Source organism: Leucoraja erinacea, chromosome 5, assembly GCF_028641065.1.
Source record: "Leucoraja erinacea ecotype New England chromosome 5, Leri_hhj_1, whole genome shotgun sequence".
Lineage (NCBI taxonomy): Eukaryota > Metazoa > Chordata > Chondrichthyes > Rajiformes > Rajidae > Leucoraja > Leucoraja erinaceus.
Window position 1 is genome coordinate 64,614,849 of NC_073381.1, and position 12,356 is coordinate 64,627,204.

The following is a 12,356-nucleotide window of genomic DNA, read 5'->3' on the forward strand; positions in this document are numbered from 1 at the left end:
AGTGATCAACTTTGTAACTGAATTTTGTTGATAAGCCCTGTTTTGATATTTGCATTTTGTCTCATATTTAACAGGCAGTAATAGATGCAAATATTTTCCCAGTGTTAATTGATGTTCTTCAAAAGGCTGAATTTCGCACTAGGAAAGAGGCTGCTTGGGCTATCACAAATGCAACATCTGGTGGGACTCCGGAACAGATCAGGTAAATTATTAACCAGAAATGGGATGTTCATTTCCCAACGTTTGAGGTTGTAGTTTAATTGATTGGAAACTTTGAATTTACTATCTATTGTACAGTGTCTGGAAACTAAATTGTGCAGTCAAACTTGGAGCCCACCTAATGCCAGGATTTTCAAAACACATTGAATAAAGTGTCGTGTCAAAGGTGATTGCAGAAAATAAAAGCTCAAGATGTAGAAGATTTCACATTAATGTGGATAGGAGAACAGCGGTTTGGTTGCTGAATCTGCTGAGATGAGAAGGAAAATAAGTTCTGAAAGACACAAGAGGCTAACGTGTATCTAATAGTTTAAGTGGACTTAGATTGCCAAATAGTGTAATACTAAACCAGGGGGGACCCGTTGGGTCCCATCACCTGAAAGCGCGGTTGCGGGGGATGCCTGCGGTATCGCACATACACAAACCACTCCCTCACACACAGAGGGGAGTGGGGAGGGAGGGGGAGGTGAGTGGGGGAGTGGAGCAGGGAGGAGGGGGAGAGAGGGGGGGTGAGGTGGTGGAGAGGGGGGCAAAGGAAGGAGTGGAGTGGGTAGGAGGAGAGGGGATGGGGGAGGGGGAGAGGGGATGGGGGAGGGAGAGGGGGGGGATGCAAACCCACACGCTTGCAGAGAGAATGTGCAAATTCAACACAGACAGTGCCCGAGGACAGGATCGAACACAGATCTCTGGCATGTGAGGCAGCAAGTCTACCAGCTGTGCCACTATATTTCCCATACACAAATAAATATACGTTGATAACTTTGGTTACTAAAAAAAAGAAACTATCAATTTTCAGTCTTAAATCTCTAAGTTACGCTATGTCCCCCTTTACAGCTACTGTATGTTTTACTTCAGTTCAAAACTATGCGGCAGTACATTGGCCATAAAGTTGCTGCCTAAAAGTGCCAGAGACCCAGAATTGATCCTGAACATGGGTGGTGTCTGTATGGAGTTTGCTCCATTTCCCTTTGATCGCATGGGTTTTCTCCAGCTGCTCTTGTTTCCTTCCACATTCCGAACCTTTTTCGGACCCAACCCAAAACTTAATATTTTCCTTTTATCCAGCGATTCTGTCTGGCCTGTTGAGTTACTCCAGCTTTTTGTGTCTATCTGTGCTATGTTTACATATTCTGTTGCACTGCTGCAAGTAAGGATTTCATTGTTCTAACTGGGACGTGAGAGAATAAAACACTCTTGACTTACATCGCTAATGTGTGGGATAGAACTAGTGTACGGGTGATTAGTGGTCGGCGTGGACTCGGTGGGCCGAAGGGGCTGTTTCCATGCTGTATCTTTAAATTAAATTAAAAACACTAAAACCAGAGGGAGTCTAAAGAAGGGTCTCTACCTGAAACGTCGCCCAATTTCTTCTATCCAGAGATGCTGGCTGCTCCATGGAGTTTCCCCGCACAATTAAATCATGGAATCGTCTTCACCCTACCATAGTTACCGAACCAGACGCAACTAACTAAGGTGGCTCTTTTTTCCCCAAGAACCCTTTTTTGCTTAAGTCCAAGTCAAGAGTTAAGAGAATTTTATTGTCATGCGTACCAGATAGAACAATGACATTCTTGCTTGCTGCAGCACAACGGAATATGTAAACATAATACAGAACGGGCGTTCAGTGTGTCTATATACCATAGACCATTTATATACACAATAAATAAACAGATAAAGTGCAATTGGCTGTTATTGTTCAGAGTTTGGTGATGGACCCTCCACCGCCTCCAGTTTAAATTCCATTTGGAATATTTTTGGAGGACCAGGAAACCAAGAAGCAAGAGTTACCCCAGGGAATTACTCCAGCTCCAGGCAGTGATTCTGCGTTGGGTTTTAGCGGTGGCGGCGACTGGACGGTAATGGCGGTCATATCTCCCACAAGGCAAAGGGAGGGAGAAAGTGCCCGGCGCCGACCAGTTGCCATGGCAGTGCGCATGTGCAGGGCGGCCGATGATGTGCTGATCGTGGTGTGCACGTGTACATGGGGAGGCTGTGCAGGTCGTGGCAGTGCGCATGTGCAAGGTGGCCTGGCGTGCCGGCGGATGAGAAGCGGCCCTTGAGCTGAGACCCTGCGGCCCGTCACAGATGGTGACGGAGACTGAGAGTGGCAGAGAGAGAGAGATAGAGAGGGGGGCCCGCTCAGAATTGAACGATAGGTGTCCTGGGTGCTTGCCAAGCCGGGCAAAATGACACGGCTTTTAGGTTGCCCGGAGGGACTTTAGGTGGCCATTGGCAACTGGGCAACCTAAGCCCTGATATTCTTGGAATTTCGAGCCCTGATATTCTTGGAATGCACTGGTTTGTACTTGTGGAATTTAGAAGTAGGAAGGGAGTTGATTGAAGCACATGTTCCTGTGTGACAGGATGCCATTGAGGATAGTTACTCTTATGGGTGAATCTAAATCTTAAGGGGTGCTGTTTAATATTAAAGCATTGCCCGCTTAAGACAAAGATCAGACAAGATTTCTTCTGAGATTTTTGTGCTTGCTTCACTTTCTCAGAGGTGAAATAAATGGTCCTTGAACATTGTGGGAACATTTGGCAGAGAAACACCAACATTTTATGTTTCCCCATGCGTTAGAATACTACAAGTTGTAAACGGAAATCCAAAATATCTTGAGTATATTCTTAAATTTTGCCTACAATATTTATGTTGGGACCTCCTTGACACCAATAGCAGAGCCTGAGCTTATTACATACCCTGTCAATTAAACCAAAGGTATTGTTGAATCTGTGGCAGGTTGGATCTGACTACATGGGTAATGGCATTGATTTGAGTGAGAACTAATTGCCACAACAGGTCAAAGTAGATTTTATGTGATGTACATATTTCTGAATTAATTACAATTTTATTTTTTTATTTTCACACGCTTTAGTTTTTTTTCGTTGGCAACATTTAGGAACTTTTTGTGCCACCGTGTTGGATTTGCTCGTACCATTCAGAATGGAGAGTGTTTTATACAACTTAAATCTTGGGAGTACATTGTGTTTTCAACTGGTTACTGACTGCAAAATGTAGATCAATATATCAAGTTGTTGTCTAGTCAGTAATTTTTGATATTGTAATCCACAAGTATCAAGCTGAAATCCATGGTACCAAGCTGAAATCATAATCATACTTTTATTAACCAAGTATGTTTTTCAGCATATGAGGAATTTGATTTGCCATACTGTCATACCAATAAAAAGCAACAAAACATACAAAATACATTTTAACAAACATCCACCACAGACCCCTCCACATTCCTCACTATGATAGAAGGCGGAGAAAAAGTTCAATCTCTGCCCTTCTTTGTCCTCCCACGGTTGGGGGCCTCGAGCCTTCCGTTGACGGGACGATCTTCGCTCCCATAGACGGCGGTCGAGCCACCTGTGTCGGGGGCGATCAAACTCCCGCATCAGGGGATCTCGGCTCCCCCGTGCCGGGCGATTGGACCCTGGGTTGGGGGTGGTCGAATCTCTTGCGACTTTGGAGCTTCCCGACATCGGTCTCTACCCGAGACTGGGAGCTCCTCGATGCTGAAATCCGCAGGCGTCGATTCCAGGCAAGGGATCGCAGGCTCCGATTGCAAGTTCACGGCCCCACCGTGGGACTCAAAGTCAGTCTCAAGCAAGGCCGCCAGCTCCATGGTGTTAGGCCGCAGAGTGACCGGAAATACGATCCGGAAAACAATCGCATCTCTGGCAAGGTAAGAGATTGAAATGTTTCCCTGACCCTTCCCCCTCCCCACATAAAACAAACCAGAGAACATTAACACAAACTTTTAAAATACTCTAAAAATACCAAAAAAAGACGAAAAGACAGACAGACTACTAGCAAAGCTGCCATCGCTGTACAGCGCCGCCCGGTGGACTGACGGCGGCAAAATTTGAAATTATTTCTGTTCAAATTTTACATCAAATAAAATGCTGAAAAACTAAGCATTCCTTAATCTGTTGTTAATTGAAAAATGTCTTTGTCCATGTTCTCGGTAAAAAAAATGAATGAAATAGATAACCTCTTCGTGTTTTTCAGGCCAGAACTTCAAATCATTACCAAAAAGTATTGTTGAATGTTTGTCTTGAGTGGTTAAATGTTTATTAGCCTAATAAAGGTTGAACTTTGTGGGGAGGGGGAGGAGACCCAATGTTACATTAACAGAAAATTGAATTACTCAGCATTGGATTTTAAGGAATGATATTTGACTGTATGTAGCATGCCTCACAACTTTGCCATCTCTCAAAGCTCTTTTGTGCCAATAGATTACTTTACAGCCAATAAAGCACCTTGGAAGTGCAGCTACTCTTGTGGCACAAATAGAAGGAAACAGATCAGTATCTTTTTTTTTATAGATTTGGCGGTAAAAGTAGATAATTATCATTGTTCTGGTAATAAGTCCTAGGATATTTGCTAAAACTAATTCTGCTGGCCCTTACTATGTCTCACTATGAGCAGTTTGAAAATAGTCAGATTTATTTACATGATTTCTGAAATGTTTATTGACTGGAATCTTTGGTTTACTTTAAAGGTATTTGGTAGAATTGGGCTGTATCAAACCTTTGTGCGACTTACTTACAGTCATGGACTCCAAAATTGTCCAGGTTGCTTTGAATGGACTAGAAAATATTCTACGGCTAGGAGAACAAGAGGCCAAGCAGAATGGAACTGGTTTCAATCCTTATTGTGCCCTTATTGAGGAAGCCTATGGTAAGGAATGTTTGTTGAAGAGGGTAAATAACTTTTGGCTCTCTGCTCAAATACATTCTCTGTAAAAGAAATAGTCTTTTGATATTAGACACAAAATGCTGGAGTAACTCAGCGGGACAGGCAGCATCTCTGGAGAGAAGGATGGGTGACGTTGCGGGTCGAGACCCTTCTTCAGACTGATAATATTTTTTGTCCTTCAATAATGTTGGATATAAACCACAAACAGATTTGACTGTTACTGTGGTCTTTCCTAGTTTGATATATTTTTAAATATTAGTGTCTGAATTGAGTATATTAACTAAGTCCTGTATTTGATTTACCCCAGCAAATAATTATGTAATATCACCCAGGTCTCTTGCTTTCCATAAGGCCAATATTTTGCTGGCCTAGTCTGCTCATGCTCAAATAATTGATTACGGTGTGGTGTGTGTTCCTGGTTTAGATCTAATGGGCCAATTGCATTGTGGTGTGCATCAGAATCCGGTCGTGTAATCTCTGTTCTAGCTGTCCAGAGTTAACCATATAACAATTACAGCACGGAAACAGGCCATCTCGGCCCTTCTAGTCCGTGCCGAACACTTATTCTCCCCTAGTCCCATCTACCTGCACTCAGACCATAACCCTCCATTCCTTTCCCGTCCATATAACTATCCAATTTATTTTTAAATGATAAAATCGAACCTGCCTCCACCACTTCCACTGGAAGCTCATTCCACACAGCTACCACTCTCTGAGTAAAGAAGTTCCCCCTCATGTTACCCTTGAACTTCTGTCCCTTAATTCTCAAGTCATGTCCTCTTGTGAATCTTCCCTACTCTCAGTGGGAAAAGCTTATCCACGTCAACTCTGTCTATCCCTCTCATCATTTTAAAGACCTCTATCAAGTCCCCCCCTTAACCTTCTGCGCTCCAAAGAATAAAGCCCTAACTTGTTCAACCTTTCTCTGTAACTTAGTTGCTGAAACCCAGGCAACATTCCAGTAAATCTCCTCTGTACTCTCGCTATTTTGTTGACATCCTATAATTAGGCAACCAAAATTGTACACCATACTCCAGAATTGGCCTCACCAATGCCTTGTACAATTTTAATATTACATCCCAACTTCTATACTCAATGCTCTGATTTATAAAGGCCAGCACACCAAAAGCTTTCTTTACCACCCTATCTACATGAGATTCCACCTTCAGGGAACTGTGCACAGTTATTCCCAGATCCCTCTGTTCAACTGCATTCTTCAATTCCCTACCATTTACCATGTACATCCTATTTTGATTTGTCCTGCCAAGATGTAGCTCACACTTATCAGCATTAAACTCCATCTGCCATCTTTCAGCCCACTCTTCCAACTGGCATAAATCTCTCTGTAGACTATGAAAATCTACTTCATTATCCACAACACCACCTATCTTAGTATCATCTGCATACTTACTAATCCAATTTACCACACCATCATCCAGATCATTGATGTACATGACAAACAACAGTGGACCCAACACAGATCCATGTGGCACCCCACTAGTCACTGGCCTCCAACCTGACAAACAGCCATCCACCATTACTCTCTGGCATCTCCCATTCAGCCACTGTTGAATCCATCTTGCTACCCAACAATTGAACCTTCTTAACCAAATCTCCATGAGGAACCTTGTCAAAGGCCTTACTGAAGTCCATATATACAACATCCACTGCTTTACCCTCATCAATTTCCCAAGTAACCTCTTCAAAAAATTCAAGAAGATTAGTCAAACATGACCTTCCAGGCACAAATCCATGTTGACTGTTCCTAATCAGACCCTGTTTATCCAGATGCTTATATATATTATCTCTAAGTATCCTTTCCATTAATTTGCCCACCACTGATGTCAAACTAACAGGTCTATAATTGCTAGGTTTACTCTTAGAACCCTTTTTAAACAATGGAACAACATGCACAGTACGCCAATCCTCCGGCACTATTCCCGTTTCTAATGACATTTGAAATATTTCTGTCATAGCCCCTGCTATTTCTACACTAACTTCCCCCAATGTCCTAGGGAATATCATGTCTGGACCTGGAGACTTATCCTTCTCCTTGGTGAATACCGAAGAAAATAAATTGTTCAATATCTCCCCCATCTCTTTTGGCTCTGCAGATAGCTGTCCACTCTGACTCTCTAATGGCCCAATTTTATCCCTCGTTATCCTTTTGCTATTAATATAGCTGTAGAAACCCTTTGGATTTACTTTCACCTTACTTGCCAAAGCAACCTCGTATCTTTTAGCTTTTCTAATTTCTTTCTTAAGATTATTTTTACATTCTTTATACTCCTGAAGCACCTCATTTACTCCATGCTGCCTATAATTATTGTAGATCTCTCTCTTTTTCCGAACCAAGTGTCCAATTTCCCTTGAAAACCATGGCTCTTTCCAATTTTTACTATTTCCTTTCAACCGAACAGGGGCATAAAGATTCTGTACTCTTAAAATTTCCCCTGTAAATGTCCTCCATTTCTCTTCCACATCTTTCCCATAAAACAAAATGCGGATGGTTTGACTGCCCCCACTTTATTGCCTTCCATCACAGTGAGAAACGTGGGGATTCTGCCGTGGTGGATATTAATGTTGACTTTTATGTAGTTGTGTATCTTGATTTTTTTGTTTAGTCTGGCTGTATGGTAATTCGAATTTCACTGTACCTTAATTGGTACATGTGACAATAAACTGACCTTAACCTTGAAATCTAACCTGGGTGAGGATCTAAGAATTTATTTTAAAATAATGCTGAGAATTATCCAGGCAAATATATGGTCTTCTGAGTCTCAGTACGCACTGTTTAAAGCCACTGGCGGTAGCCATTGAGATCTGGCCTATGAATATTGTGTAGATTAATATGAAACATTGTGCCATTTGTATATGACATTGCATTCTTTAACTGCAGGTCTGGACAAAATTGAATTTCTTCAAAGTCATGAAAATCAGGAGATTTATCAGAAGGCCTTTGACTTGATTGAACATTATTTTGGGATAGAGGAGGAGGACTCGAGCATTGCACCACAGGTGGATGAGAATCAACAACAATTCATCTTCCAGCAACAAGAGGCCCCAATGGAAGGTTTCCAGTTGTAAATGCATGATTGGTGAAATTGTCTATGATACCACCATTGCACCATATTCATAACTACAAATCCTCAGAGCCAAAATTAAAAAGCTGTTGTAGATGAATTTAAAATTAGAAAGAGCAAAAATGTGAGACAGCTTATGCACTTTTCTATTTGCAGTTTAATATGTAATTTAAACTGCGGCTGTTGATTTTTATGTTGCATATTTAATGTTCATTTAGGTATCTTGAGTCATAAATCTGAATTATGTATCTGAATTGCTCAAAAGAAAAGGTTTGGCCTAGCAGATACATCAATATTTAAGCTGAAATTACAGCCATCAAATAGTACTATTTCATTTAACTGTTTACAGCCCTAATTTAAGCAGTATACTTATTTATTCTTTGTTTCTAGAGCCTCAAAATACTGTTACAGGGTGTGGTTTCCTTTGTGTTGAATAATGGAATTTAAGTCTAAATCTATTTGACCAAAATTCTTTCTAAAGTCCAAAACGTTTATGCTCTCATTTACATTTAAAAAATACCTGGTTGAGCAAATTTAACCTATCGTGGCAACTTTCAACACTAGTGTCTCTAATGAGTTTAAAGGTACACCCCTGCTGATATATCTACCTCTTTAAATTAGGACACAATTGTTTAAAAGTTATTGACTTAAAATATTTGTTAACAGTACAAGTTAATGTGAATGAAAACAGTAATTATCAGCATTTGTTAGTCTATATTTCAATATGAAAACCTGTAAATTTATTTATAACTTTCTAAAAAAAATTGCACTCTGAACAGGAGACTTGAAATTGTAGCACTGCTGACTATACATCATGTTGATAATTTAATTAGGTGTGTTTAGGATTCCCTAGTAGGTTCATCCAATGAGGAATACCTGATTAAAAGCTAAATTTGTTCCTCTTCTCCCTCCCATCCACTCTTTTGCATCTTCTATCCTCTTTCCTCCCAGGAAAACAATAGATTAAACTGAAGGGAGGTGTAATCATTTTCCTCTTAGTAAAATTTGTTTATTAATTAGGCATTGACAGAAGAATTTTGAAAAACCAAATAAGTGCTGATTACTGATTTAATAATGCATAAGAGGGATTTCACAACTAATCTGTTTGGTCTTGTATATTACCTTTTTTATTTTTCTTCTTCACTAGCACTACTACTGATGGTCCCTTGGGGTGATATTTCTGTAAATGCCATAGTTCATTTAATGAACGTGTAAAAAATAGTAGAGTAACTTTCATCGCTAAAATGGTTAATAGGTACCTAATAAGTTTTAAAATGCTGATTAGAAATCTAAGGTCATGTCACCACATTGACATTAAAGAATGAAAAATGGTGGCAAAAGTGATCCTTGAATCTTTCATTTGTATTCTGCAATTTAAAATCACAGCCACAGTTTCAGATACTATTTCTTGGGTGTTGCAGCAGCATTAAAATTTTCTTTCTATCAGATCATTAGGGCCTGCAAAGGACAACCTTTGGTGATAAGAATGTTGTACAGTGATTTTGATTTATTTTGTAAAGAAAGTTTTGAATTTTGCTCTTGCAGGTTCAGTGTAAATATGCAAACATCACTACTTTCATGTTACTTCTCTCCTAAAATCCATTGTTTAAAATGGGCGACTGTCGTTTAAAAATTCGACAGATAATAAATTTTGGTTAAATCTTGAGGTTCATAACTTAGTTCTATCCTGTACTTTGAATTTGAATTAGTAATTCTCGTGTATTTTTACAGCGTGTCATAATTTAGTTAATTTTACTGTTCTACAATGTTGAAATGAAAATGGGAAGTAATGGCTAAAAATTATTGGTGATATCAACTGAATGGGTTAACATGATGTTCAACACCTTCTTTTCCTATTTTAACGGAACCCATGTGTTACTGATCATTCACAAATGTTGCCAACAGTAATTCTAAAGTGAAAGGGAACAGATTGCTAATCTGTGTTGGTTGAAAGTATAAAACATGCCAAATTTGCATTATAATTAAATGTAACTGATGTACAGTGGCAAGTGTGTATATATAAAGAGATATTTGGAAAGACTTTAAAATACTCCTTGCTCTGTTACTAAAATACATAGTTATAATTAGCTATTTCTTTTTTTCACTACAGCTGATGATGCCTTTCAATGAAAACTGTCATCTGTGCTGCATGCCATTCATAGGTTATGGGGATTTTTGTTGTAAATAGTAGTTATGGCTGAAAGCTTGAATTTGGCTACAACTCTAAAAACCTATGGAACAGTAATACATAATTGCAGTGTAGGAAACATTTCCACATACTGTTTTATGCATGGTTATTTCAGTTTCATAACAGATCACCAGTGCTCCATCATAAAATTGATTACAGTCGTCACTACTTTTGAAAGATTACTCTTATTTAATTTGCACAGTATTTAACATGACCAAATATTAGCTTAAAATCTCTAACAGTATTATGTTGAAAAAAATGTCCCGTTAAGTTGATATTTTACGATAAACCTCACGAGAAACTAATCTGACTGGGATAAAACTGTATATAAAAATTCTATAAAGGGATACTTTCTATTTTGTCTTAACTGAAATATTCTCCTCTTGCCTCAAGTTCCCATGCAAATTTAGTATTTTGCTTGGTTTCCCAGTCGGTATCCCTGCTATAGAATTGAGAAGTCACAATACAAGTGCTGATTTGGCAAAAAGCCAAAATAAATTTTGGCATTGTGTTGTTGCTTTTGTTTGCTACATTAGCCACATGTCCAACTGAATGCCTCATTTTGAGTTAAACTTTGTATTAGCTACCTTGCTGCATTTTGCAGTGTGTATGTTGTGTTATATACAAAATAATGTGAACCTGAAAACTAATACTGTGCTAGATGTATCAGCAGAAATATTTAAGAGCTTCATTTATTAAACAATAATTACAATACATCTTTACCAGCAATAGTTGCATAAATCATAAGTTTCTAAAGATTTGAAAAATCTGTGCTCTAAATTGACATATCTTCATTAAAGCTAATGTTTTTGTGTGTGTGTATATATTTTTTTACAATGACCAGAGCTTGTACAATTTGACATGAGTATATTCATCTTTTTGGATCTATTTTCTTTCATTTGGAATTACTATCACTCCTGTTGCTGGCAACAGCCTAGGAATCAACAGTCCTGAATTCCCTTTCCTCTTGTTCTACGCTCCATATTCTCCTTTAATTTGAATTTGTGTTGGAACAAACTTAAATAAAAATACTGTCAAATTGGCAAGAATGAATACCATGCAAAAGATCTCCGATCTGTTTTGTGCATTTTGTATATGTGCAAAGAATGTTGCATTTTTTCCTTCCACTTTTGGACTGGGGAATAGTTTTCTAGTGAATATCTTGCAAGCATACTCAAGCTAATTGATTATTCAGTTGCATTGAAGTGTATTGAATTTGAAAATATCTGGAAAGTGAAAATAAAATCCATTCACATGACTTTGATATGCTGTTTAACTTCATATTTTGAGTAGTAATTGTTAAGTGTGTCTGCTTTTGTGTGTCTGTGGTTTAATCTTTTAAACAATGTGACCAAAGGGAAGGAACTGAACTTTTTTTTTGTTGGCTCGGAAAAGCCAAAAGCTTTATTGCACTAGAAAGGTTACTTATTTTCTGACGTTGAGGTAATATTTCTCCTAATCCATTTTTTAGACAAAATGAAATTGGTTCTGATCCTATAAGAATTTGCATTTGTGCAGTATGCCTATCTTGTCTCAATAGATATACCTTTCATCAAATTCTTGTGATATCAATCACTTTGACTATACACCAAATTAAATTTAATGCTGACTCAATACAACTGGATCGCCATATTTTTTTCATTGTTTCCCAAACAAAGAAATGACTAATCCGTTTTGATGGTTTGGGAAGGAATGTTAATTAGAACATGGGGAAATCCTTGCACTTTAAGTGGAACCAGGGGGTCTTATTTCATCAGATAAAGCATCAAATGTAACATCTCAAGACTCATTGTATAGCAGTCTCCTACTGATGAGCTGATTGCTCATTAATGCAAATGGTGATACGTTTTCCTCATTGGTTGTGCTCTAGTTGTAAAATAATCAATTCATTCCCATACAATGAAACATTTTCCTTTGCATTTGATATTACTATTTATAATAAGCCATTTTAATTCTAAATTAAAACATGATTAATGTAATTTCAAATAGTAGAAATTGCTGTTCTATTCCCATGTTTACAGACAGTTATGTTTATGGAGTTCTTGAAGCTGTACAAATTTTGAGTAGATAAATGAAAAAAATTAATGCCATGTGTGGAAGGAAAAAATGACAAAATATCAAATTAAAAATGATGGTCTGCTGTGGATTGGGAATTGTGAAC

At 38.5% G+C, this 12,356-nt stretch overlaps 1 protein-coding gene across 1 annotated transcript in view; it reads left to right on the forward strand.

The window, feature by feature from the left end:
* The window catches only part of kpna5 (karyopherin alpha 5 (importin alpha 6)), a 44,556-nt gene extending 33,104 nt beyond the window's left edge, over positions 1 to 11,452 (forward strand). The window contains exons 12-14 of the mRNA XM_055635800.1: positions 75 to 202; positions 4,728 to 4,906; positions 7,824 to 11,452. Coding sequence (XP_055491775.1) covers positions 75 to 202; positions 4,728 to 4,906; positions 7,824 to 8,011 — 495 coding nt within the window. The 3' untranslated portion in view covers positions 8,012 to 11,452. The remainder of the gene's footprint in view (positions 1 to 74; positions 203 to 4,727; positions 4,907 to 7,823) is intronic.
* The last annotated feature ends 904 nt before the right edge of the window (positions 11,453 to 12,356 follow it).